This window comes from Vanacampus margaritifer, chromosome 5, assembly GCF_051991255.1.
Source record: "Vanacampus margaritifer isolate UIUO_Vmar chromosome 5, RoL_Vmar_1.0, whole genome shotgun sequence".
Taxonomy (NCBI): domain Eukaryota; kingdom Metazoa; phylum Chordata; class Actinopteri; order Syngnathiformes; family Syngnathidae; genus Vanacampus; species Vanacampus margaritifer.
Genome location: NC_135436.1, coordinates 19,542,752 through 19,569,988, shown reverse-complemented (window position 1 = coordinate 19,569,988; position 27,237 = coordinate 19,542,752). Strand labels below are relative to the sequence as shown.

The 27,237-nt window shown below is 40.6% G+C and overlaps 4 protein-coding genes and 1 long non-coding RNA gene across 24 annotated transcripts; 2 read left to right on the top strand and 3 right to left on the bottom strand.

Moving 5' to 3' along the window:
* Positions 1 to 940: 940 nt before the first annotated feature.
* Positions 941 to 6,214, top strand: LOC144052019 (sodium- and chloride-dependent GABA transporter 2-like). Its single transcript, XM_077565743.1, has 14 exons — positions 941 to 1,100; positions 1,167 to 1,301; positions 2,106 to 2,246; positions 2,323 to 2,398; positions 2,473 to 2,605; positions 2,694 to 2,828; positions 2,899 to 3,002; positions 3,849 to 3,973; positions 4,598 to 4,710; positions 4,781 to 4,918; positions 5,140 to 5,242; positions 5,494 to 5,594; positions 5,725 to 5,895; positions 6,038 to 6,214. Exons 1-14 carry the CDS (start codon positions 941 to 943, stop codon positions 6,134 to 6,136), a joined length of 1,734 nt encoding a protein of 577 aa, XP_077421869.1. The 3' UTR covers positions 6,137 to 6,214.
* LOC144052025 (uncharacterized) lies at positions 3,716 to 10,347 on the bottom strand. Of its 14 annotated transcripts, none has more exons than XR_013294105.1 (8): positions 9,852 to 10,343; positions 9,503 to 9,582; positions 8,661 to 8,856; positions 8,272 to 8,565; positions 8,043 to 8,194; positions 5,981 to 7,973; positions 5,766 to 5,912; positions 3,716 to 4,958 (listed from the first exon to the last, which is right to left on the bottom strand). It is a non-coding gene; the product is annotated as an uncharacterized LOC144052025 (long non-coding RNA). The 14 variants fall into 14 exon arrangements; XR_013294110.1 differs by having other exon boundaries at positions 5,981 to 6,889; positions 7,020 to 7,090; positions 7,888 to 7,973; positions 8,661 to 10,337; XR_013294100.1 differs by having other exon boundaries at positions 8,661 to 9,582; positions 9,852 to 10,347.
* Positions 6,271 to 12,501, top strand: LOC144052024 (sodium- and chloride-dependent GABA transporter 2-like). The gene is made up of 14 exons (XM_077565756.1): positions 6,271 to 6,659; positions 6,722 to 6,856; positions 7,684 to 7,824; positions 7,907 to 7,979; positions 8,070 to 8,202; positions 8,276 to 8,410; positions 8,492 to 8,595; positions 8,679 to 8,803; positions 9,871 to 9,983; positions 10,055 to 10,192; positions 10,960 to 11,062; positions 11,705 to 11,805; positions 11,928 to 12,098; positions 12,197 to 12,501. Exons 1-14 carry the CDS (start codon positions 6,500 to 6,502, stop codon positions 12,290 to 12,292), a joined length of 1,728 nt encoding a protein of 575 aa, XP_077421882.1. The 5' UTR covers positions 6,271 to 6,499; the 3' UTR covers positions 12,293 to 12,501.
* On the bottom strand, positions 12,447 to 18,958 carry LOC144052022 (CLOCK-interacting pacemaker). 4 transcript variants are annotated; one of them, XM_077565746.1, is made up of 5 exons: positions 18,691 to 18,958; positions 18,322 to 18,433; positions 16,261 to 16,443; positions 16,011 to 16,195; positions 12,447 to 14,206 (listed from the first exon to the last, which is right to left on the bottom strand). In XM_077565746.1, the coding sequence occupies exons 3-5, from the start codon at positions 16,433 to 16,435 to the stop codon at positions 13,316 to 13,318; spliced, it is 1,251 nt and encodes a 416-aa protein (XP_077421872.1). In that variant the 5' UTR covers positions 16,436 to 16,443; positions 18,322 to 18,433; positions 18,691 to 18,958; the 3' UTR covers positions 12,447 to 13,315. The 4 variants fall into 4 exon arrangements, with proteins under 4 accessions (XP_077421872.1, XP_077421873.1, XP_077421875.1 ...); XM_077565747.1 differs by lacking the exons at positions 18,322 to 18,433; positions 18,691 to 18,958 and adding exons at positions 16,669 to 16,737; positions 16,847 to 18,305; XM_077565749.1 differs by lacking the exons at positions 18,322 to 18,433; positions 18,691 to 18,958 and adding exons at positions 16,675 to 16,737; positions 16,847 to 18,305.
* A 487-nt stretch (positions 18,959 to 19,445) lies between these two features.
* On the bottom strand, positions 19,446 to 25,171 carry ccnp (cyclin P). Of its 4 annotated transcripts, none has more exons than XM_077565751.1 (9): positions 24,974 to 25,171; positions 24,394 to 24,546; positions 23,800 to 23,896; positions 23,544 to 23,716; positions 23,273 to 23,371; positions 21,154 to 21,309; positions 20,934 to 21,092; positions 19,922 to 20,100; positions 19,446 to 19,857 (listed from the first exon to the last, which is right to left on the bottom strand). In XM_077565751.1, the coding sequence occupies exons 1-9, from the start codon at positions 25,022 to 25,024 to the stop codon at positions 19,689 to 19,691; spliced, it is 1,236 nt and encodes a 411-aa protein (XP_077421877.1). In that variant the 5' UTR covers positions 25,025 to 25,171; the 3' UTR covers positions 19,446 to 19,688. The 4 variants fall into 4 exon arrangements, with proteins under 4 accessions (XP_077421877.1, XP_077421879.1, XP_077421878.1 ...); XM_077565753.1 differs by having other exon boundaries at positions 24,454 to 24,546; XM_077565752.1 differs by having other exon boundaries at positions 24,421 to 24,546; positions 24,974 to 25,168.
* Positions 25,172 to 27,237: the final 2,066 nt, after the last annotated feature.

Genomic DNA, 27,237 nt, shown 5'->3' with positions numbered 1-27,237 from the left:
GTAAAACATGAACGGCATGTGCTTTTGTTGACTTTGATATCTTCATGTGCAAGATTGGAGCGTGGGTTTGAAAGAAAACGTAAGTTAATTATTGAATGTGTAAATGTTGATATTTTAGGTTTTAGTTTCATCGTGCTTAACAGTAGAATAACATTTAGCACGAGTAGAATGTTACACACTGTTTAATTGATGCCCATCAAAAACAAGCTTATTTTTCAGCTTTCCGTGCATTATCTTAATTTTTTTATTTAACCCTGGAGAATCCAAGAACCCTTTTCTTCTTTGGAAAATTATGAATTATACATTAAATGATTGCTATAAGTTCACTGAACACCAAAATATATGTTTTTTCATTTTTAACCCTTGTTTTTTGAACTAGCTCAGAGTTGCTAATTTATCAATATATATATATATAACATATTCTTAGGCATTCTGCAACATGATATGAAATAGATTAACAAAAAAACACAATTTTACCATCTGATGGTTTGCTGAGAAGATGGTTTTGTTTGGATTGATTTCCAGCTCAACAAAACAGCATGTTTCCAGCCATCTTGTCACCACCACTCTGGCTCATGTAAGTGCAATATTCATCCACTAGATGGCCCCATGCAGGGGTCAGAAGTGGCACTCTGGACTTTTGAAGTTAAATTTGTAAAAAAAAAAATAAAAAAAATAAAAAAAATCTTGTCTTTGTTATTTGAGTAGCAGAAATTATAGGGGCCAAATTTGACACCGTGGGTTCTCCAGGGTTAAATAAAGAAACGTAGCCATGATGTTCTGGAGATAACTTCAATTTACCGTGGCAAATGATTAACTGCTCAGCCAGTTAGTTGCTCATTACGTGACTTTGAGTGAGTAATTGGCATGCAAGTAAAACTGTACAGCAAGCAAGTGTTGTATGTGGCTATTGTATTTACTCACGTTGAGTTTTTAGGGAATGTGGGGGAAAATACGCGGGGTAAAACCGATCCAAGATGCACTCGACGAGAGAGGACATTGGGGTAACAAGGTGGAGTTTCTTCTGGCTGTTGCCGGGAACATTGTGGGCCTTGGCAACGTGTGGAGGTTTCCTTACTTGTGCTACAAAAACGGCGGCGGTAAGCAAAATGTGGCGATCGGCACTTCTTCCGAAAGTATCACCAAAGTGTGTGTGTCACGTTCAGGTGCATTCCTGGTGCCGTATCTGGTGTTTGCGGTGACGTGCGGTGTGCCGCTCTTCCTTTTGGAGACGGCCGTGGGCCAGCACACCCAGGAGGGGGGCATCACCTGCTGGAGGAAGCTGTGCCCACTGGCTGAAGGTGTTCATTGTATTCAAAATATATATATATTTCCACACTGTCAGGACAGTTCGGTGTTTCATTTAGGTCACAACATTTTGAGGAGTGTGAGATGTGAGTGACTCATTACCCACTGACTGAAACACAAACACAAATGTTATGTCAATGTAAGTGTGAGGTAAACATTAACAGCACTCAATTTAAACAAAAAACATGTGTGGTGGTGGGACAACATTTTGATTTTGTGGTACATTGTCATCTGTTATAATCCAGTTTTGATGACTGCATCTAATAGTAATAGCTTGCTTGTTGCATATTACCTGACAAAAACTACAGCCCTCCCATTTCCCTTTTTTTTTTCTGGAGAGCTCAGTATTGTTCATTCGGTAATTTTACCGATTTGACATGTCATCATCATTGCTCTCTTTTTTTTTTTTGTATGTGGGTGAGTATGTGTATGTGCGTGTGTGCGTGCGTGTAGGTGTGTATTCATTAGTTCACCTAAAACCTATTAAAAAAATCCCATACCGTTCACCTAAACCGAACACTTCCAGCCAGTCGTGAGGCCGTCAGGAGACCCGAGGAAGGACCAAAGAAAAGAAAGGAAAGTGAAATCCATAGAAAGGAAAGTGAAAGCCCTCCCATTTCCAATCGAATCACCAAATTGAATCATTGCTCTTGAAAATGTCACTTGAATGTATCGAGATACATATCGAATCATCTTTTATTGGAGAGATGCACATCCTAATATGAGGTGTCTTATTTAAATGTGAACACAGATGAATAGAGAGCATCACTGAACGTCAAAGGTGTGATGCGTGTCAGGTATCGGCTATGGGGGGCAGCTGATCCTGCTTTACAGCTGCATGACCTACATTATTATTCTGGCTTGGACTCTGTTCTACCTGCTGTTCTCCTTCAACTCCCAGCTGCCCTGGAGCACCTGCGACAACTACTGGAACACAGGTGAGGTCCTTTCTCTCTCTCTCCAAATATGGAACTTCCTGATTTCGAGTTTTTTTTTTTTTGGTCATTCTGTCAGCGGATTGTGTAGATGTTACAACGAAGAACCATACCAACCACACCAAAGGAACCTCAGCAGCAACGGAATTCTGGGAGTAAGGAAAACAATACACTAAAATGAACCATTTTACATGGCGCAAACATATGTTGTTGCTTTTAACCTGTGCAGACGTCGAGTGTTGAAAATCTCAGGTGGCATTGAGGAGGTTGGCAGCATCAGGTGGGAGGTGTTTCTGTGCCTCCTGGCTATGTGGGTCATTTGTTATTTCTGCGTCTGGAAAGGAGTCAAATCGACTGGAAAGGTGAAGTCCGTCAAACTGCAGCAAACACTAAAAAAGAAAAAAATAATAATTTCATGTCTTACCATTTTGTGACCCCCCTCTTTTCCAGGTGGTATACTTCACTGCCACTTTCCCTTATGTGATGCTCCTCGTTCTTTTAATTCGAGGACTCTCTCTTCCGGGAGCCATACAAGGAGTGGAGTTCTACCTTCTGCCTGAGCTGTCACGACTCGCAGACCCTCAAGTAGGACTCTCTTATATTACATACATTGTGATAAAGGGCAAATACATTTGGGTGTGTCATTTTGAAACAGGTGTGGCTGGACGCCGGCTCGCAGATCTTATTCTCGTACAGTGTTGGTGTGGGCACCCTGAATGTACTTGGCAGCTACAACACGCAAAGCAACAATTGCTACAAGTTGGTGTCACGGTGAAGCTAGAAAACACATCCATACACGCACTAAATGGCCACAACATTAGGTACACACGTACTGGCTAGGGCTGAATGAACAAATTCTGCTTTTAAAAGGTAATAATGAGTACAGTACCTTTTTTGACAGGTATCAATTTAATACTTCAACACGTATATTACTGTGGTTGTACTTTGCAATTGTGTTGAACACCACCGCACTATACCTATTATTTTAGTAAACTTATTTAGCTACATGATATATGAGCATATATCAGAAACATATCTAAGCAATAATGCAGATCACTTCTACATCTCGACAAAATACAGTAAACCAGAATTTAAATAATACAAAATAAATGTCTTTTAAGTGTTTATCAAAATTTACCATTCCCTTTGTTTCATTTTTTATAATCAAATGTACATTCAGTATCAAATGATAATGAGTATGTTATTTTTGTTTTAAATAAGCAAATGAGAGTTAACATTTACTGAAAGTGTGCATACATTTTTGAACACTAGAAAAGGCCAAAAGTATTAAACATGTTGGGACGCCCCCTACTGACAATGTTTAAAATGACCGTTTAATGCCATTGTTTTACAGTTAGTTGACTAATTGGACTATAAAATTGGAATTAAATAGAAACAACAACCCAAAATAGAACCAAATAAATATGTAAATAAATATATATACTTGGATGTTGGTAAAAAAAAAAATTATAAAAAAATTGTCCTCTCAAAAAACAAAAAAGTCCCTTTGGACAAATATATTGTGGGCTTTACTCAGCATACCACATGATCATCCCATCTGAAGAGTAGAGCTACAACCTACAAAAATGCATTTTTGTGTTGCAGGGACTGCCTATGGCTATGTTTGCTGAACAGTTGTACCAGTGTGGTGGCTGGCTTTGCTGTCTTCTCAGTGCTGGGATTTATGGCTCATGAACAAGGTGTTCCTATCGCAGAGGTGGCCGAGTCAGGTAAACTTGAACGTCTCGGTTAAGTCTCACTCTATGATAAAGAAGGGGTAAAAATATAAATGGATGTGGTGAAACTAGCCAGTGGTTGTGACGCTCTGAAGTCTCCAATGCAACCACATAAAGTTGCTAGATAGTTAGCTTATCACTTAACAAAACAGCTAAGCTAGCATTAGCACTGTAAACAAGCTGACATTTGTCACGGCTGCTACGTTGGCAGCATACAAATCACTTTCAAAAAAGTTTTGAAAAACATACAGACATGTAGAAGGAAAACAAAAAAGAACAATGGAATTTAATTTGAATCGGTTTGCTGTTCTACGTAATCAGGACTAAGCAAGTAATAATGCATGTCATCATTGTGTGACATGAAGACAAGATGGCGGCCCCTGTTGTGCTAACACACTTTCCTCACAAACAAGCACTCACTTTCACATCCCTGGAAAATGAAGCGTCTTCAATGAACCAAACACGTATGCATGTTTTACAATGTGGGAGGAACTAAGAGTCAAACCCTGAACCTCACATTGTGATGCAGATGTGCTAAACACTCTTCTGCTGTGCTGTCTCTAATTTTGTCTAATTCAATGTTGTAAACTGATGGTGCACGTGGATGTTGGTTACTAGGCCCAGGCTTGGCATTTATCGCGTACCCTCAAGCGGTGGCCATGATGCCGCTGCCTCAAGTGTGGTCCATCTGCTTCTTCGTCATGCTCCTCCTCCTTGGCCTCGACACACAGGTTAGACGTCCGTCTTGGTGATCTTTTCTGCTTGGGAGTGAGTGACCTCACGCCTCTGCTCTCTCTGCAGTTTGTCGCCATGGAGGCGGTGATGACGTCAGTCACGGACATGTTTCCAACATTGATGCGTCGAACGGGCAGGCGGGAAAGATTCCTCCTGCTTTTCTGCCTCACGTGTTTCTTCTTGCAGCTCATCATGATCACCGAGGTCGGAATGTTGGCTCGCATCACCAATGAATCCGTCTGTGCTGTCAAAAAAATAAGAATAATTAAAGGCCTTAACCCAATTGGGCATCACCATGTAATGAAATGCTCCATGTATTTTAAGTGAAATCAATTGGACGCTCATGTTGGGCACTTCATTGTGCTTTAGTGTACCTAATATTGTGGCCAGTGAGTTTAACTCATTCTCCCTGATGCCATCCTCAGGGAGGGATGTACATCTTCCAGATTTTTGACTACTACGCTTGCAATGGAGCCTGCATCCTCTTTCTCTGTGTGTTTGAGAGTTTGGCAATCGGCTGGATATTTGGTAGGTTGATGGGTGATGTCTTTATTTTTATTTTATTTTTTTGCGTCATCTTTTATGACTTATTGGCAAAAAGGACTTCAGATTTGGCAAGTTAAGGGTGTTAACGTGAGACAAAGTCATTTGCTTTGATACGAGTGAACATTGGCCGATGGGACTCCCCCTGGTGGTCAATCGCTAGACAAAAAGTATACTATTGAAGTAGTTCTAATATGGGCTTTGTTTTGTACAATTGCACATATTTCTCTCTGAAGGCGCAGAACGGCTGTGTGGCATCATAGCGGACATGACAAGCGAGCGTGCTAACACCTTCTTCAAAATCTGCTGGCGCTATCTGACCCCATTGGTTTCACTGGTGAGTCTGACTTCTATTTCTTGAGGTTTTTGGTGAAAGAATACACTCGCTTCACTGAATAAGAAACTCATCTCAAGACCTAAATGGTGTAAAGCGATGATGATATAGTTGTCATTTTTTTTCCCACCAGGGCTCTTTTATATATTCTGTAGTTGACTATCAGCCACTCACCTTCAACCGCTGGTACGTGTACCCCACTTGGGCTTACGTGTTGGGCTGGATGACTGCCCTGTCCTCCATCCTGCTGGTGCCAGGTTTTGCGCTATACAAGTTAAGCACTGCCACCGGAACCCTCCGTCGGGTAGGCCCAGTCTATTACTGACAATGCACTATCATCAAATAAGGAATACTTTTTTATGAATCAAAAAATGTTTTTAATTGCTTACTTGTGAATAGGATTTCGGTATAATTCATTAAGAGTGTTGTTTGTATCCATTTGTTAGCGTCTCCATGGCCTGTGCTGGCCCGAGCCGCCTGACTGCTCGCTAACCTTAAAGAAAGACGCAGCGCTGCAACACATCACTGAGGAGGACCTGGAATGATTCTGGCACAGACAAAAAATTAACGGATCCTTAACTCCCCAAAAAGAAGCAGTCATGTACATGATTCATCAGCTACAAAAAAACAACCACATTGGTTTTCACCTGACGTCCTCCTCTGGTTTATGTGGGGGGCTTCATAATCATCGCTGACTCGACAGACAGAAATGTTGAATGTCTCATCTTTCACGTTTAAAAAAAAAAATTCAAATAAAGAGATGAAGCCATGACTTGCCTGTTCTGCAGATGATTTATATTTCCCCTTGATACTGATTAACTGCTCAGCCGGTTGCTCATTATATGAAACATTTGATATACAAGTAAAACTGGACAGCCAGTGTGGGATTCACATTGAGATTTTAAGGAATGCGGAGCAAAAAACGTGGCGTAAAACCAGGCCAAGATGCACTTGAGGAGAGAGGACACTGGGGCAGCAAGATGGAGTTTCTTCTGGCTGTTGCCGGCAACATTGTTGGCCTGGGCAATGTGTGGAGGTTTCCATACTTGTGCTACAAAAATGGCGGCGGTAAGCAAATATTCCCTTCCGAAACTTGTGCAAATCTTAAAAGAGTATGTGTAACTTTTCAGGTGCATTCCTGGTGCCGTATCTGGTGTTTGTGGTGACGTGCGGTGTACCGATCTTCCTATTGGAGACCACCATGGGCCAGCACACGCAAGAGGGGGGCGTCAGCTGCTGGAGGAAAATGTGCCCACTGGCTGAAGGTGTGCAACACTGTCATGTATGAGCTTGCGATCCTGAAACACAAAGCATGAAGGAGCTGGCTTGATTAATTTTCCTCGAACTAATTTAGACGGCCTAGATTCTAGATAAGATTGGAGTGGTTGGTTTTGAGTTTGCTATTTCAACAAGCATTGTGAACCATACCTGGTAGGTGCAGAAAAATCGGAGTGATTTACAGAAATCTTTGGAATATGATAACATCTCTGTTGGCAAATCTAGAATAAGTAAAATATTAAACAAGAATGGATGTTATGGGGAGAACACCACAGATTTGTTGCTGTTCCAAAAAATACATTACCACAGGTTTGAAGTTAGAAAAAGAGCACATGGATGGTCAAAATAGGACAAATTAAACCAAAGTTTAGTTGTTTGGAAGGAAATGCAACCATATGTTTGTAGTGACATCACAACTTCATACCGACTGTGCAGTATTGTGCCGGGAGCAACATGTTTTGGGGCTGATTTGTTAGTCCAGGGCCTGGACAAATTGCTATCAGCAATGGCAAAATGAATTCCCAAGTTGATCAAGATATTTTGGAATTGAACTTAAGACCATCTGTCTGCCAATTGAAGCTTGACAGAAGATGGGGAATTTAACAGGAGAGTGACCCAAAGGACAAAATAAAGAACTGAAGAAGAATGTTCATTTTTAATCTTGTACAATGAGTTCCACGTAAGAAAATACACTTTCTGAAGACCTGATCCCGAAAAGAAATAAAATGAAGCGGCATGACCTCAAGATACCAATCAGCCCTGACATCAAATATGCTTGCGTTGTGAAAAAACAGCAGCGTGTGATGCATGTCAGGTATCGGCTATGGGGGGCAGCTGATCCTGCTGTACAGCTGCATGACCTACATTATTATTCTGGCCTGGGCTTTCCTCTACCTGCTGTTCTCCTTCAATTCTACGCTTCCCTGGAGCACCTGCGACAACTACTGGAACACAGGTGAGGTCAGGTAGGTGTGGTGTGTGTGTGCCTGTGCCTTTGTGTGTGCGTCCGTGTGTATACCTTTGCCACTTGGTCACAGTGGATTGCTTCGACATTACGAGGAATCACAGCAACCACACCAAAAGAACCTCCGCCGCAACGGAATTCTGGGAGTAAGCAAGATCACATTAAAATAGCATCTTTGAAACATTTTAAGTGATGCAAAATATATTGACCTTTTTTTTTTTTCAAACCCTGTCCAGACATCGAGTGTTAAAAATCTCAGGGGGCATTGACGAGATTGGCAGCATCAGGTGGGAGGTGCTTCTGTGCCTCTTGGCTATGTGGGTCATTTGTTACTTCAGCATCTGGAAAGGAGTCAAATCAACTGGAAAGGTGAAAGAAAGACATCAAAATGCACCAAGGACCAAGAAAACATGTCACTGAAATGAGCCCTCATCTCACCTAGGTGGTGTATTTCACTGCCACTTTCCCTTACGTGATGCTCCTCATCCTTTTGATCCGAGGACTCACTCTTCCGGGAGCCATACAAGGAGTGGAGTTTTACCTTCTGCCTGAGCTGTCGCGACTCGCAGACCCCCAAGTAGGACTGTGATACATCCACTCTGATGGATTGGAGGGCAAAGCACACTCATGGAAGCCTTTTTTTTTATTTTTAAAACAGGTGTGGATGGCAGCTGGCTCGCAGATCTTCTTTTCGTACAGCATCGGTGTGGGCACCCTCACCGTACTGGGCAGCTACAACAACCAAAACAACAACTGTTACAAGTATGTGTATTTTGATACATGGAAATAAAGTTCTTCTTGTTCTCTCAATATTGGTCAGAGAATACCGTATTTGTGTGTTTCAGGGACTGCTTTTGGCTGTGCTCGTTGAACAGTTGCACCAGTGTGATCGCTGGCTTTGCTGTCTTCTCGGTGCTGGGATTTATGGCTCACGAGCAAGGCGTTCCTATTGCTGACGTGGCGGAGTCAGGTACAGTGAACCCCCACATCATCATCATCACAGTTTGGCATATCTTGTTTTTGCTGAAAAAAATCATCTATTTTTGTAAACGTTTTGTGGTTAGCGCTCTATTTTGTGGTAGGATTCTCCCCTGGTTCCTACCAATTTCATTAGGGGTTCACTCGATTAAAAAAAATATGTTTCTTGATTGTATTTGTGTTTGGCATTGAGTTATAATTGCCATATTAGTGCCAAGGAACAATGCTGAAGTGGGTTGAGGAGCTTTAATCAAACAAAAGTAGTTCAATTCAGACCCTTTTATGAGGGTCGCCACATCAATTACGTACTAACTTGCCAAAAGCATCAGTTAGCAGTTTTAAAAACCACAAGCAAGATTTTAATGTAGCCTTATTTTACTATCCCCTTCCCACCACTCCTTCGAGTCTGAAAAAAAGTAGCATAGTTGTTATAAATAGTTACAGAGAACGAATATCTCGCTTCAACAAATTTGCGAGCAATGCTAAAACTAGCATTAGCACCGAAAACAAGCCAACGTTAGCCGAGGTTGCTATTTTGGGCGCATCGCTTAAAATTCGTAATGGAGTGTTCCTTATCACTAAGCATTATCAATTTAAAGTTTTTTTTTCTTTTTCAGAATATACACCCAATTAAAAATAGAAAATAGGTCATCAGTGTAGCTGTCGAGAGGAAATGTTGCTAATTCCACACCTTTGAAGTTGAGTTTCCTGGGATCCCTTCATTCTTCTTTTGTTTGCTAGTCTTGTTAGCAACTAACAACACAACTAAAACTGAAAAACATTTTAGTTAAAGAAATTACATTTTAAAAACGACAATTCTTTAAAAAATAAATAAATAAATAAACGAAAACTGTTGTCAGTTAATTGAGAAGGGTATTTTACTTTACTACACAATACATACTGTAGTTACCTTTTTGTTTTTTAATCTCTCAACACATAGACTACAGTACTCCATTACTAATAATTCTAAAACTAATAAATAATAACTACGATATTGACTATACGAAGAAAATGAGTAACATCAATGATTTAAATGTTACAAGTGGATGTTGGTTCCAGGTCCAGGATTGGCGTTCGTCGCATACCCTACGGCGGTTGCCATGATGCCGCTGCCTCAAGTGTGGTCCATCTGCTTCTTCGTCATGATCATCCTCCTGGGGCTGGACACACAGGTTCGACGTCTGTCTTTGCTCTAGCTCCTTTTTGTCATGGACGTGACCTCGAGGCTTTGCTCTCTCTGCAGTTTGTTTCCATGGAGGTGGTGATGACGTCAATCACGGACCTATTTCCCGCAGTAATGCGTCGGGCGGGAAGACGGGAGCGTTTCCTCCTGCTCTTCTGTCTCGCGTGTTTCTTCTCACAAATCGTCATGATCACCGAGGTCGGAATATTGGCTTGCACTCGTAATGAATCAGTCTGTGCTGTCAAAAACACACTTTGAATGCCATAAGCACGTGATGAAATGGTTTTCTTCCCATGCATAATATTTCCCAAGCGTGAGTAAGGCCACGAAGAAATCGCACTTTACTCCAATGTGAATTATACAGTTTGTAAATGTACTATCCCCTCAAAACAGTTCAGATGCCCTATAAATAGATGGCCTGCTTTATGCTATATTGCCCCCACTATAAACATTTTCACTTGGGGTGTAATCACTTTTGTTGCAAGGCAATTAAGACATTAACGGCTGTGTGCGGGACTACTTTACACTGTAAGTATATATTTTTTTCAGTGTTGTTCCATGAAAAGACATTTACAAAACCGTGAGGGGTGCATACAGGTAGTCACTATTGCAAGTGAGTCACTTTTTTTTAGGGATACCTGCACAAGTTTATGAGATACAAGTAGTGGTGGACTATGGAGCTTTATGAAGCATTTTTGATATTTTTTTTACTCTTCTACATGGCACTCTGGGTTTAAAGATGCAGTGGAAATTGAATCAATTCCCATTGCACTAGCCTTTATTTTTAAACTAAGAGGAGGAAAAAAACGCAAGTGCTTCATGAAGCTTCATTTTCCCATCACTAGACATAAGGTGTACCTAATATTGTGGCCATCCATACATTTTCTTAACCACTTGTCCTCTCAAGGGTCGCGGTGGTATTGTGGCCAGTGAGTTTAAATAATTCTCCCTGCTGCCGTCTTTAGGGCGGGATGTACATCTTCCAGATTATCGACTACTATGCTTGCAACGGAGCCTGCATCCTCTTTCTCTGTGTGTTTGAGAGTTTGGCAATCGGCTGGATATTTGGTAGGTTGATGGGTCATGTCTGATTCTTGGTTCAGTGCACAATCATTTATGACTTATTGGCACATAAAAAAAGGGTTAGAGATCTGACAAGCTTTGATCAAGGGCTTTAATTTGACGTATGAATTGGTGTGATTTGTGGAGAACAGAATATTTTACCATGTTATGAACAGTGACCATCAAAACTCCCCCTGATGGTCAAAGTGAATCAATACAAAATATGATAGTAGTATTTGGGTAGATGCCACGGACTTCTGGGTTCCACACGTTAGCGTCATTTCCGGCCACTGATGGCCGCGTTCCAACATGCGCATCTTCACTACTGCCCCCCAACCCCCCAATCGCGCGCTTCCGACCACCGGCGGGAGCGCGCAGAGCGTCTCAACTTTCTGAAATGCTTCGGACAACTGAGACAGACACACTGCACCCTCGCACCCGTCGACGGGAAAGCGCAACCGAGGGGCACAAAGGCAGAAGGGCAAGAATTGAGACGCGGCCCACACTCGCAAACAGGAAACGGAAACAAAGCTGATGTGTGAAAACCAGGATAGTCGCAGGTCCCGCCTCCTCCGTGGCATATACCCCATTATAGTAGCTCATAATGAGCTCATTATTATGTGCTGTTGTACATACTTGTCCATGAAGGAGCAGAGCGGCTGTACGGCATTATAGCAACCATGACAGGCAAGCGTGCCAACCCATTCTTCAAAATCTGCTGGCTCTACCTGACCCCCTTGGTTTCACTCGTGAGTGAGAACATTTTATTTTTAAAACATCAAAATGGACAGGCAGGGGCTGAGCTACATGGTGATCAAAGGTGGCTGATTGTTCAACCACACCTGAAAAACTGTGGGGGTTTTTTGCCCAGGGCTCTTTTACATATTCTCTAGTTGAGTACCAGCCACTGACATTCAACCGCTGGTACGTATACCCCACCTGGGCCTACGTGATGGGCTGGATGATGGCCCTTTCCTCCATCTTGCTGGTGCCGGGCTGGGCGCTATACAAGTTAAGCACCACCAGCGGAACCCTGACTCAGGTGGGTCAAGAAAGAACCATACATGTCCTATGAATACAAAAATAAATACAGTATGTGATTATGGCATGTTTCCATACAAATTTGCATTTATTCATTAGCGTCTCCATCGCCTGTGCTGGCCCGAGCCACCTGACTGCTCGCTGGGCCGAAAGAGAGACGCAGCGCTGCATCGCATCACTGAGGAGCTGGAATGATTCACATGCTACAAAAAAAATAACAGAAGCAGTTATAATATATACATGAAAGTATCCTACTTTACTAAAATGGTGGCGTGACCTTCACATGCAAAAACTGGATAATTTTTGCTTCAGGCACACGAGATAATTTTCATACAGAAATAAACTGACAACAGTTTTTACCTTTCATTTATTTAATTAAAAAAGACATTCTATAAACAATGCAATTTTGGCAGTGCGCAAATAATTGAAAGTGTCGCTGAATGTTAAAAATGAGGATCATGAAATCGAAAACCACACCTGCTGCACAAAAGGAAACGACGGGTGCTGGACTTGTGATAATAGGAAACCGTTTTTTAAGGCGATAAAAAATGATAAAAAGGCATGTAGTGCAACAGCCGATTTTTATAAGAGGAGGCTGGTTTTAATTCCACTTTTGGTTCTCCGTGCCTGTCAGTGGGACAGATTTTGTTTTCTACTCACCAATTTGTACTGCTTAGTGGCAGTTTTTTTTTTTGTAAACCCATTACAACATAAGACAAAAATAATATTCAAACATCCCCCCCCCCCAAAAAAAAAAACATCAGCTCATTTTTCTCTTGGTTGTAATGTTAAACAAACACCAAAGGACTGTAAGAGTCAAATATTACGACTAATTCATATCTTTGTTGTAAACGTTGAAGGACCCCCCCCCAAAAAAACTACTTTGCGGCTACAAACTGCAGGCAATGAAGCACTGTTAATTTGTGCATTGGTGTAAGAATACAAAAAGGCACGCAGAGTTACCTCGGTACTTATCATTTGATGTTTTATAATTCTGGACTGGAAGTGCATCTGAGAGGACCATAATACCCCTACAGGTGCACTTTAGAGCCGAATCCTCAATGTGTTAGAAATTGAGTGAAAAATAAAGAAAAAAGAGCAATGATGATGTCAAATCGGTAAAATTACCGAATGAACAATACTGAGCTCTCCAGAAAAAAAAAAGGATATTGAGTCTTTGTTGACTTTCCACTGATGGCTAAGGCACAACAACTCATGCTAACCAGTGGAACTATCCGGAGGCATGAACGTGACCTCGTCGGGGGAAGTCTCACTTGACAAGAACTCTCGGCGTGGTTCTACACGCGCACAGTTCTGTCCTGCTGTCAATGAGAGAAGGCCGGACGGGTCCGAGCCCTGCGTGGTCTCGTTCCCTGCAATCTCCAAATGGTCAGCCGATTCCGAGCAAGCGTGCGATTTTAAATGCGTCAGGTTTTGCAGGTCCGGATAGCAGTCGGACTCGGCCATGGTCCTGTATACGTTTTGCCAGGTCGCGCCGCCGCCCGGGCTGCCGGCGGCGGCCTGGCAGAGCAGCTCCGTGTGCCGGCGCAGCTCGGCGATCTCCCGCTCAGTGGCGTTGCTCTGGCGCAGGAGCTCATTGGTGCGCAGCGTGATGTCCAGCAGGCCGGATTGCCGCAGGATCTCCGCGGTGTTGAGGAAGCGGCGGTGGCGACCGCTTGTGGGCATAGACGCGGATGGACTGCAGGGGGCTGAATTCGAGGATTCCCGAGTGGGACTGGAGGAGGATGAAGATGATGACGTGGGCCGGTCCAAGGCGGAGGATGCCAGGTGCTGACTTGCGGCCACGGGTTCGAGATCTCCATTGTGTTCTGTGCACACCCTCTTGCTCAAATTCTGCGCCTCGTCGCTCAACGGAGATTTATCAGGAGGCTTTTTGCTGGGGTGCGGTGCAATGCGAGGATAAGAGTTGAGAATGGGTAAGTAAGTGTTGACTTTCTTGTTCTTCTGAGAGGAGGGCTTGTGCAGCTGGAGGGCGGTGGGCATCAAGCTAGGCTGCTGAAAATGAATCATGTGGGCGCCAGCGGAACCAGTGGCTTCACTGCTACAGTTCGTCCACAGAAGACGGCCACTTTTTGGGATGGTTTCTGGCTGGAGGGGTTAAGGGTGAGAATCAGGAGGGATGGGATAAAAAAAATAAAAAATACACAGTAGACACTCAGTTCACAAACGCCCTTGTTCATGGGCTAATCAGTTACAAGGAAAAATTTGGAACAAATATTGCTTCATAATTAAGTCCCGTGGAGTTAATTATGAAGTTAATTATAAAGTTGTGCTTTAGCTCACACAGCGTTAAAGTTGTTCGCTCCATGGACAAAATTGGCGCATAATTGATACCAATTGAAATGCATTGGGCAAAAAAACTAAGCAAATTAGAGCTGCACCAGAGCACAAAAAATATGTAGCCACCAATGCTTCTACTTATCATCTTCAATTTTGGGATTTAAAAATAAACTTCATACATTTTTAGACTTTTCTGACTGTCAAATTTCTGGCATTTTTTTGGCAATTTTATTGACATATTTTGATCATTTTCAATTCAATTCCAAAGATATTTAATGGTGGTTTTCTGAATTTATTTAGTTTTTTGGACATTTTATGGTTACTTTTTGAAGAAAAAAAAAATCTTGCCTTTTTTATTCAATTCTAACATTTTTGGCAATTTCATTGACATTTTATGATAATTTTTAATTTCTGGCATTTTTTTTGGCAATTTTATTGACATATTTTGATCATTTTCAATTCAATTCCAAAGATATTTAATGGTGGTTTTCTGAATTTATTTAGTTTTTTGGACATTTTATGGTTACTTTTTGAAAAAAAAAAAAATCTTGCCTTTTTTATTCAATTCATACATTTTTGGCAATTTCATTGACATTTTATGATAATTTTTAATTCCTGGCATTTTTTGGGCAATTTTATTGACATATTTTGATCATTTTCAATAATTTCAAAAGATATTTAATGGTGGTTTTCTGAATTTATTTAGTTTTTTGGACATTTTATGGTTACTTTTTGAAAAAAAAAAAACCTTGCCTTTTTTATTCAATTCTAACATTTTTGGCAATTTCATTGACATTTTATGATAATTTTTCATTTCTGGCATTTTTTTGGCAATTTTATTGACATATTTTGATCATTTTCAATTCAATTCAAAAGATATTTAATGGTGGTTTTCTGAATTTATTTAGTTTTTTGGACATTTTATGGTTACTTTTTGAAAAAAAAAAAACCTTGCCTTTTTTATTCAATTCTAACATTTTTGGCAATTTCATTGACATTTTATGATAATTTTTCATTTCTGGCATTTTTTTGGCAATTTTATTGACATATTTTGATCATTTTCAATTCAATTCAAAAGATATTTAATGGTGGTTTTCTGAATTTATTTAGTTTTTTGGACATTTTATGGTTACTTTTTGAAAAAAAAAATCTTGCCTTTTTTATTCAATTCTAACATTTTTGGCAATTTCATTGACATTTCATGATAATTTTTAATTTCTGGCATTTTTTTGGCAATTTTGTTGACATATTTTGATCATTTTCAATTCAATTCAAAATATATTTAATGGTAGTTTTCTGAATTTATTTAGTTTTTGGGACATTTTATGGTTACTTTTTGAAAAAATCTTGCCTTTTTTATTCAATTCTAACATTTTTGGCAATTTCATTGACATTTTATGATAATTTTTAATTTCTGGCATTTTTTTGGGCAATTTTATTGACATATTTTGATCATTTTCAATTAAATTCCAAAGATATTTAATGTAATGGTTGTAATGGAATACAGTTAAAAAAAATTGTAATCCGATTACATAACGGCGGTACATGTATTCAGTTACTCCCCAAGCCTGTTCTATTGATAAGAGTATAACCTAATTTTGCGTTTAATTACCTGTTTGAATATTATATTGTTAAGGATGTAGATGGGCTGGATTGCTTGGTCCCTTGGCATGCGTTTAGGATTGCCAGCTTTTCCTTTTCCACCATCTTGGCTTTGGCCAGACGCCCCATCAGCACCTGCTCGCGTTTGATTTTTATTGCTCTGCCGATCCGCGTCCGTCCGCTGCCAATCGTTGTCTAGAATATACAATAGGCATTGGGAGGAAAGCGTCACAAGGTTCGAATGTTTAACTTCAACTCACCGGAGTAGCCAGAGTCCTTTTCCGAGCTGCAGCGGGAGCCACGCTCACTGCAGTCGTCGGAGTCTTTGGTCTCTCTAATGGCCCTCAGAGTGAAACTGTTGCTCTTGTCTTTGGCATTCTTGCTGCTCGCGCGATGAGACGTGCACTTGCCCAGGACGAGCTCCTCTTTTACCATTCTGGCTTCTGAAGACAAATAAATAAATAAAAATCAACCATCCCTGGATTTGCGACAGCACGTGTCCTCATTATGGGTACGCGGGTGAGCTGGAGCATATCCCGGCTGACTTTGGGTATGAGGTGGGTGGGGCACACCCAGGACTGGTCGCCAGCCAACGGAAAGGCATGCCAATTCGTCATTACCAGATCTATTCAATGCGTTCCTGATAAAAATAAAAAAAATGTGCGTACACTGGCCTTTGTTCCAGCCAGTTGGAGATGTAAAACAGGTTGTGGCCCTGCCATTCACCCGTCAACAAGCTGGAACACAAACTGCAATGAGTTTTTCTTCTTTTCACTACAATAAAAATTACACCATAGAAAGCGGAAAAATATGTGTCGACGGTGAAATCATCCGGCCTGCGATTACCTTGTGCCAACGTCAACGGGGTGCGATGAGCATTGGCGTCAAACTCGAGTGCTCCAAGCAAACAATTTGGGGAAGAGGTTGTGATGTGGGTTCAAGAAACAAACAAGATAAAGGTTTTATGATGGAAACAGTTTGAACCAGGAACAAATCAATTAAATCCAATTATCTATTTTCTATAGTTCTGGAGCCTCTCCAAGATGGCTTTGGCAGAGAGGCGGGGTACACCCTGCCCAAAAATTCCCGCTTCTATTCACACATATGGACAATTGAGATTCATCACTGTGTTTTTGAAAGTTGCCGGATAAAACCCATGCAAGCGCAGGCAGATTTTGCAACATTGAACCTCCTGCAGGATTATGCTGACTGTTAGGTCTGTAAAACTGGTAACCATGGCAGCTTTCACATGAGGTTACATAATGTCCACACACACACACACATCATTTTCATCTGACGTGCGCTTCAGATGATAAATTCTTTTCACCACTCTGAACTTGTGTTTTTGTGTGAAAGAATTATCTTGGGAGAGCAGCTAGGTTGTATTCTGACATCTTGACATGCAGGTTAGCTATACCAGATGATGTGCAATCTGAGAGAACAAGATGTTCTCAATCGTGTTCCGTTTAACCTTGTTTACATTGCGCAATCCAATCCTTCAGTTGTCATTGGTGCACCTGTCACATTTTGTACATTGCGGACTTATCTTAAAAAACAATTGTCATGCAAAACTTCCGACTTTAGTAGTTGTTGCTTTCTCTTTGGCTATTTTATACAAACTCTCTTTGTCGAGGCTGCTCAGTACCAGAAAGCTAAAGTTTAGAGACAGAACAATTATGTTCTTTTTTCAGGACCAATACTGATTATTAGTGGTCAAGGAGCCCGATAACAGATATTTGGAGCCGATATTTAGTTGCAGTTGAAAAAAAGGTAAACATTGGTCAAAAATGTTGAATACTGTAATACAAATACTTATCTTTAAACATGCCTTTAAGCCTTTAATGTTTATTAGTGAGGGGACAACAAAACAAACAACCTTCTTTCAAAGCTTGTTGGGTATTAGGAGGGATGCACAAGACGATAAAAAGCAATTTCAAGCCATATCGCCCAGCCCTGAATACCGTACCAAGCACGTGTTATCCATCTCATCCCTTCCCGTCATCTGGAAATTACAGGAAGTACGTGAAGGCAACACACCACCCTCCCCCTCCTATTATGTAACATCCAACTTCACACTACAGCCGCTTCTCAACACAAACACATTCTACTGTTTTGCGTGCAAAAACACCTAAAATCATCCGACACGATGATTGTCTGGCCAACAAACACAACTGTGTGCTGCTAATAGACGGGTAACTGAGTAAAATATGTTAGTTCGTCGCCGGCTTGAAGAAAAAGTTGCGCCCTATGATAATATCGTGTATTATTGAAGCTGTGTGTGAATGCGTGCAGTGCGACTATAACTTGTGTTCATAACTTACCTCCAGATGTTAAACAGCTATTCCCAACACTGACAGCCGATTCTCCCAATCGGCTCGATTATACGACGCCGAGCAACGCCGTTTCTCTGACTCGGAACCATGTCGGAAGTGTCTGTCGGTGTTTAAGTACAGAAATACTTAATTTAGCCTAATCTTTTTAAACGCCTTCTGATATTAACATGTGAAACGGGGTGTGATATGTCCGACGGACAAAATAGCTTGAACGCAGCGGCAGCACACTCGGTCCATTTCAAAATAAAACAAAGTTACAAAAGAACACCATGTTATGCCAAAAACGACGTCAATTTGAATTACACGAATGGCAAAAATACACTCATCTTGGCAATATACTCTTAAAGTTACACTTACCATTACGTTGATCCTTCAATGGCACATCGAATGGCCTTGTTTTGAAATGCCGAATAGCACACTGTCGTAAACTTGACGCCGCACAACCCTACGCGACTACAAACTGTTATAAAAGTGTCACATAAAACATGAACGTGTTATTCGCGTGGGCTTCGCGTGTCACACGAGGTCGGATGCTGGTCATATTGTCACTGTCTGGAACGAATGTAAGGTGTTTTGCAAATGTCTGCTCCGTAACCCGAACTGAACCCACGGCCTCACGTCACATTATTGTTGGACCGCTGCCAGCCGTGTGAATGAGCTAAACGCCCATTGGTCGGCCAGACAACTACAGGAAGAACCAATCAGCGCTCGGATCACGTAAGAAAGACGGAAGTCAAGGGTCTTACTAAGTCGGTCACGTATTTACATTGCGTTTAATTTGCTCGTTTTTAGAGCAAGTGTATTTAAAACGATGAAAAGACGAAACATACAAGAGCAGTGAATACGCCGAGCTACGGCTTCACCCGTTTTTCCAAACCTTTTACTACAGCTAAAACAAAATTGTAAGATTTGTGTTGTGCATGCTGTCGCGTGCATACTGCGGGCTGCATAGAGAGCCAGCATAGATAAAGCCAAGGTACAGGACTGGGAGGTCATTTAAGGACAGCTGCTGCCCCACACTGCACAATAGCTCTTGAGCATGCTGTCTGACTGTGAGGGTATTTGTGAGTTCCGTTTGGGTGCAGGGGGTGTTTGAGTAACTCCTCATCAAGTAGTTTGCAGCAGACACTTTATTTTTACATTAAAAGTTACATTTTCACAAACAACCCACATCCTTGCCACAAAAAGAAAAACAAAAAAATAGACATGAATACAATTTCAAATATTTTATAAATGAGCTGCAATGTTAGATCATAAAATAGACAAACATTAAGATAGTAACAATGTTTGCCAGCATATTATTAACCCTTCTTCCTCCCCAGGTTAGAGGAGTCAAGTTAGGACTTGAGCGCCAGTCAAGTGCACGCGGCCAGCAGAGCAGAGGCGCTGTTAAGACCAGGGTGTCTGCTGACGTGCATGGTTTCCCGGGAGGAGAATTTAATAAAAGTAGCACAGGTCTCTCGGGTGTGCGCTCTGGCTGCAGCGCCAGACAGAATTTGCATTATTCTCAGTAGGACTGTCTCGCTACAAATAAAGCAGACGCTGATTAAAACCAATGCGAAGAATGTGTAAACAAAGGACCGCATACCTGCCGGCGTGGATCCCGAAGGCTAGACACCAGGCGGCCTCGCCTTCCGGGGTCTGGGGCTCCTGCAGGGCTCGGCGGGCCAAGCAAAGGGCCGCCCCCGCCAAATGCATAGGCAGAAACGCCACACACTGGCCCTCCAGTAGAGACAACTCTAGCAGGTAGCGAGACATCCACACCATCTGGTGGTACAGATCAAAAGGGGATGACCCATTGCTTTGACATGCAAGTAGTACTTTAAAGCAATGCTTAAGTATTTTAACAGAAATTAATTTTGGACAGTATTTCTTCAGGGAAAGTCATTCAGTCACTGTACATATACATATATATATATACACATACATACATATACACACATACATATATATATACACACACATACATATATATATACACACACACACATACATACATACATACATATATATATACACATACATACACACACACACACACACATATACACACATACAAAAAAAAGTTCTGACATTAAATCTACTCAAATATTGCACATATAATTATTAACTCATTCACTGCCATTGACGGATATAGACGTCAAAAATTCTTTTGAACTATTTCTATTAGTTTAACTTTTTTTTTTATACCACTTTTGTTAACAAGAGTATGAAAACCTAGAAGAAAAATATTGTACATTTAGGACAGATATAAAATTTGTGATCAATCGTGAGTTAACTATTGAAGTCATGCGATTAATTTTAATCGCCCGACTCCCCTAATTTTTAATAATCGTAATTTTTTATTTATTTTATTTTTTAAATGTCTAGGTTTTTAAATTCTTGTTACAAAAGTGGAAACAAATATTAACCTAATAGAAATAGCTCAAATGAATTTTTGACATTTATAGCCATCAATGGCAGTGAATGAGTTAATAGCGGTTAGAATATAAATGTATGCCGTTTAATTTCATTCTACTTTTGCTACAATGTTTCCAACCAATCAACAACTCATGATTTGACCTTGCCGGCATTCCTTAAAAAACAAAAAACAAATTCACCTGAGCACTGCAGCGGGCCACGGAGGCGAGGAGCAACAGGAAATGCAAAGGGGGACAGTAGGACAAGTGAAACTTAAGGCCAGTGAGGACTTTTCTCTCCATGCGCAGCAGCTGATGCTTGGTGTAAGCATGGTCCATTAGGTAGCACAGTCCAGAAACCTGAGGAACAGGAGAAGGAGGTCACTTTTAAATAAACCGCATTTCAGCCGAGTAATCGTACCTCGGGGAGCAGAGACTCCTCTTTCTTAGCAGCCAGGAAGAGGCAGACTATGCCGAGAAGCTGCAGGTTAGTTGTGGTCACTTTGATCAGGCGGAGGGAGCGGTTGAGGAGGTGAATGGCCAGATAGAGCGTCTCGTCCTGGAAGTGCAACATCTCCTGATTGGGGAAACGTGCGTACATTTCAAATATTAGTATATTTAGTATTGGAACGCACTGAAAACAATGGCGTCATTTTCATGGGCTAAACTAGACGAGGATCTGATAGTGTCGCAAGGATTTTAGTTTCCATCTTAAACAAGAAAATATTTCTGTTAGTGAGGATAAGCGGTACAGAAAATAGATGATTTTCACTTCATAGTTCAAACAATTCCAACTTTCGGCTCTCATGTGGCACAACTGGGATATCCGTCATGGCAGTGTGTATTAAAAGAAACCTTTTCAAATTGGAATCCGGCCTCTTCCAAACATTGAAAAGATCAGATCCATATTTGATGTGTGTTGTGCCCATGGCAAGTAAAGAAATAACACAGTTTGGATCAATTCCAGCTTGACATAGTAATGAAGTTCTTATGTCATTTTACATTTTTTAGTTATTGAACAACAGTGAAGAGAAACTGGCAGACAGCATAAACAAAAAAAATAGCCACTATACTATAACTGTTATCTATTCTTAGGTCATTTCTACAAGTAAAATACTTCAAATGTGTATGCAGAATTCCAAAGCCTTTTTTGTTATGTTTGTTTTTTAAAATCTTTTTTTATTTGATGATTTACACTTGAGTGAAGTAACTAACAATTTGAATGCAAATGCATTTAATTAATACAAATACTCAGTTTCCCCCAATACCTTTAATTTGATTTATAATAAAGCAATTAACCAATTATTTAGATGGGCATCTTTAAACCTCTTACGCACAGATATCTCCTACTCAATTAAATATTCAACAGTAAACGTTAGTTTACAAAGACGACTGAACACAAATGTCCCCCAAATGAATTGTTTGAGCAAATCTTACACCTATTCAGCCTGTTCTCTATCCTTATATTAATGTTAACTTGTAGGGGTGTGAATTGCCTAGTAACTGGCGATTCGATTTGTATCACGATTCGATACCGATTAATCCCGATGCGAATATATAAATTCATTATTGCGCTTTTTTTTTTACTCAAATCTAGAAAATACTTATCAGTAAACTTGTACACTGTAAGATATGTAGGAAAATGTATTTATCTGAAAATTCAGGCTTGTAACTGAGCCACTGCATTTAACAAAACAGGTTGCAGTCTGTTTCATGTTTGAACAGCTCTGAAATAAATTTCCATTAACCCTGGAGAACCCAAGAACACTTTTCTTCTTTGGAAAATTATGAATTATACATTAAATGACTGCTATAAGTTCACCAAACACCAAAATATGTTCTTTCAATTTTAACCCTTGTTTTTTTGAACTAGCTCAGAGTTGCTAATTTGGCCCCATGCAGGGGTCAGAAGTGGCACTCTGGACTTTTGAAGTTAAATTTGAAAAAAAAAAAAAAAAAAAGTCTTTGTTGTTTGAGTAGCAGAATTTATAGGGGCCAAATTTGACCCCATGGGTTCTCCAGGGTTTTAATATAACATTCGTCCATGCTTAATGTGTGTATCCTAACCCTAAGTAAGACGTTTTGTTGAATATTCCCATAAAAAAAATGGATGTTAAAAAAAATCGATTTTGGCCGCATATCGAATCGATTCGAGAATTGCGCGCTGTAATATCGCGATATATTGCCGAATCGATTTCGTTTCTAACAGCCCTAATAACTTGCCTTCTAAGATGCTGCAATATCTGTTTTTTGGTCAAGTAGTTTGTAAAATAAAATACCCGCAAAAAAATTACGACATACTGCAATGAGACTTATGTTTTTTTTTTTTCCTACCCAATAATGCAATTTTGGCCTAGTGCGACATACTCCGGAAAACACTGTACATCATAGATACCAACTCAGAAGGAAAATACCACTGGAAGAGACGTGCTTTTAGTGTAAATCTTTTAGCAGTCCTAGCATACCAAGTTAACCAATCATTGCAGTTACAAGGCCAAAAACAAGCGAACGTTTTGACATTTTTGCATCAGAGTACTCACATGGACTTGAACAAGCCAGTCAACCAGGACGGCTCGAGTGGCATCAGTGAAGTGTCGCGGCAGCTCAGCGTTGGGCAGGGTGTGCAAAGTTTGACTTCTCTGCACACAAAAGGAAAAGAACGCCTTAATTGAAAGAAAAGCTTTAGAGGGCAATGGAAATATATGGCGCTATACAAGTTGTTCTCTCCACTGCTGAGTATAAAGTTAAAATATTTTCTGCCTTTTTTCTAAATGGTTATATAAAATAAAAATTTAAAAAAATCATCCTCACCATCATGTCCAAGAACATTTCCCAGGCGAAGGTGCGGTCCCATATGAGGCCCAGCTTCTCGAGGGCGATCTCCACTTCATGGCGCAGCAGGCTGGGCACCAGCGCCTGAAGGCCGCGCAAGCCCGGCAGGGTGCGAGGGTAAAGACGCAAAGGCGGCTCCTCCAGAAATCCATCTGCCGCACGCGGAGGACACGCAGAAGAAAAGTACAAGCAAATGAGAACCGCATTTTAATTCACCTCCATTTTGTTTCGACACCTTTGGCAAGAATGAGGCTGCCGGGTGAGAACGTCCACGTGTCATCACCGAAGCCCATAAAAATGCCGTTGCTCATTTTGGCTGATAACATCCTGTCCTGCAAACAGACAAATGTGTTTTATTTTTAAATTGAATAAATAGTTGGGAGAAATTATGCAAAGCGTGGTCATTTCAATACAAATGCCAAAAGAGGAGAAACTGACAGTGAACCCAAACCCCAACTTGCTAACGGAAATAGTTTAACATTTTATATTGGTGATCAACATCCATTCACACACGACAGTGGGAAAAGAAAATGACTGCTCAATTTGGACATTTTCATTTAAGGGTGCACTCACTTTTGTTGCCAGGATGGCTGTATTTTGAGGAACCAAATTTATACTGTTATGCAAGCTGAACACTTCGTACTTTTCATTGTGTCAGAGTATCATTTCTAAAGTGTTGTCCCATGAAAATATGTAATTGGAAATAAATGTGGGGGGGTTGTACTCACTTTTGTGACATACTCTTAAGTTGTCATGAAATTCTAACAAATCAGAGGTAACGTTTCATCATTTAAGACGCATCATTCCAAGAGTAATTTATATTTTATACTGTATATAGGAAGGGCAGCACAGGTACCCATCTGGGTTCTTGCTCCCGCTTTACAGTCACCAGTTTGGACTCTGACACCTCCATTGGCTGCCAGCAATCGGTGGGCCCAAAGGCAGATGGCAAAGTTCTTAGAAGGGCTCGCCTCTCGTCCGCCTGCAGAATCAAACAAATATCAAAAATAAGAAAATGAGGTTTTTAAACCCAATCAATTAATACAAGTTCTACTGCCTATGTAGTCGATGGTGATCCAAATAAGGCTCGGCTGGCCTTGGTGGAGGTCGACTTGGCTTAGCTTTTCATTCTCTGACTCATACAGTAAAACGCATGCCAACTACACAACCATATACAACAATGACTCAATGGCGCTGAACATTTAGTTAAAATAAGTAGCCGCATAAGATGACGCGTGACCAAAATTAAACAGTCCAAAAATACTTAAAGACTAAACAAAACTTTCACTGTTCACCTCACCAGTTAAGTTCCATAACATTATAAGGTTTTTTTTGATGGGGAAAAAAATACAGTGAAAAAGCGCCACGACGTCACCCAGGTGATGGAGTTATTTTGAGCCCACGCTGACCTTGTGTAAGTCCAGCAGAGGCTTGGAGTCGCAGAACCCAGCCCTGGCCATGTTCACAGCCGAAGACGGAGTTCCCTGACGGGCCACTGCAGCTACTTACGCACGGCTTCGACGGAGGGCTTGAAAGACAAAGACACGCCATTGCCCGCTTCCACTGGCGCCAATTATAAAGGCGGCATCTCAGGTGGGCCACACAGGAATGATTGGCGTGGTGACGTCACAGGGCAGTAGCTAGATGACGACTTCCGGTCTTGGAATCGGAATCTCGGTCTTGGATCGGTATATTAAAAATAATTGTATTGACATTCTTTAAAGTATTTTTTTTAAAATACAAATTATTTTAAATCATTTTTGTACCTTCTTTGACCAAAGATCGGTAAAATATGGCTTGTGGGCCATATATGGCCAGCCAATGCTTTTGATCCAGTCCGCCATGCAATTCTAAATACAAGTCAAAGATATACAAAAATAAAAATTCTATACCTCTTTTCTTTATTAGTGTTTCAAACACTGTGTTGCCTACTAATTATGTATAGTAAAATTAACATCTGTTTGATCATTGCATCATTGTATCTACGATTCTTATATGGACCTTGTAGATCTATTAAAAAACAACAACAATCAGCCATTATAATGAACCAGATAGTTAGAATTATCGCACGTGTACTGTATAAATGAAAAGTTAAATTTTTACATAGAAGTGTACACTTAAATGGTGTAAAAATTACTTACAATATATATGTATATATATATATATATATACACACACACACACACAGGTTGGTTCAGTAAAATGTTTACTGGCACATTATCATTGCAAATGTCATAAGATACCATACTGTAGCAGGTATCACCCGTTACATTGTCTTGCAAATTGGGAGCTGGTACTGTCCAATAGGACAGTTTCCTGCCCTTAAAAGATTGCGTTTATTTTTTAAATAGCTCTCTGAGCCTTAACTACTTGCAATTAGAATAAGAAAAAACTATGTCATTACACCAGCAACCGGTGTGACATTCGTGACTGATGATCACATTCAAATACACAGAGGAGCAAGATAAAGCTGCAAATCAAATTCTACAAAAGCTGCACACCTCCCACACTACTTACGCTGCATTCTCCATCAATGTGTGTGTGTGTGTTTGTATTTACACATTAATAGTGAGGAGGCACTTGTGCCATTCTACGCCTTACAGGAGAGGTCCACTTGCATGTTCGGCCGTGAAGCATTGCTTTAATTAAAGCGTGGCCAGCAGCGAGATACAGTGTATGGCTTCACAACCAAAAACAATTTTCAAAAATAAGTTCAGCAGCGCCCCCTTATGGCCGTGGCAGCAAACGAAGGCAAATCCACAGTGGAGTCCATCAGTGCAGTAGTTCTGATGTCCAGTGTGTGACCCACCCTTAAAGCAGGACACGAGGCTAGAGGCTGTGACGGTGGTTGCCTGAGCCGGTGAGATGAGGTGCTGCAGTTAACTGGAGATTCAAAGCCATTTGATCACAGGAGTGGGGAACCATTTATAAAATGAAATAAAAGAATATGTGAATCTGTGGTGCCAAACTAAGAGTTGGTTTACAATTGCACGGCGGGCCTGATTAAATGCAATTGCAGGTTGAATTTTGCCCACGGGCTGTAGGTTCTCCACCCCTGGATTATGATTTCATCCCCAGGAAGCCGAGGCGCCTGATGCACCTACTTAAAAAACAAAACAAAATAACCCTTTTTTTTTGTACTTTCACTCAACTCTCTCGCAATCACACCATCACACACCAAAATGATGACAGTAAATTAAAGTCGTGAGGATGCCCAGTGATTTGTTTGGTTTAGGGTCTATTTCCTGTCTACTTCCATTATTTTTAAATAAACGTAAAAAAAAAAAGAAGAGTGAAATGTGATGAGAATGGCTGGTGGAAAACTACGGTGGCCCTGAAGTGCAAAACACAACAACAAATAACTACATATTACAGCAAATAATAATTAGAAAAAAACATACTAAAACCAAAAACTACACAAAAAACAACAATGAAAGACAACATAAAAAACTGCAAATAAAAAAACAATACAAATACCAAACACAACAGCAAATGAAACACAAAAACAAACTAAAAAAACAAACAAAAAGTAAACAGCAAATGACAAATTAAAAAGCAAAATTTTGCTGTTGATTAGATTTGTTTTTGTGTTTTGTTTGCTGTTGTTTTTTTTTTCAAATTTTAATCTGCTGTTGTGTTTCACTTTCGTTTTGCCGAGTTATTTTTGTTTTTT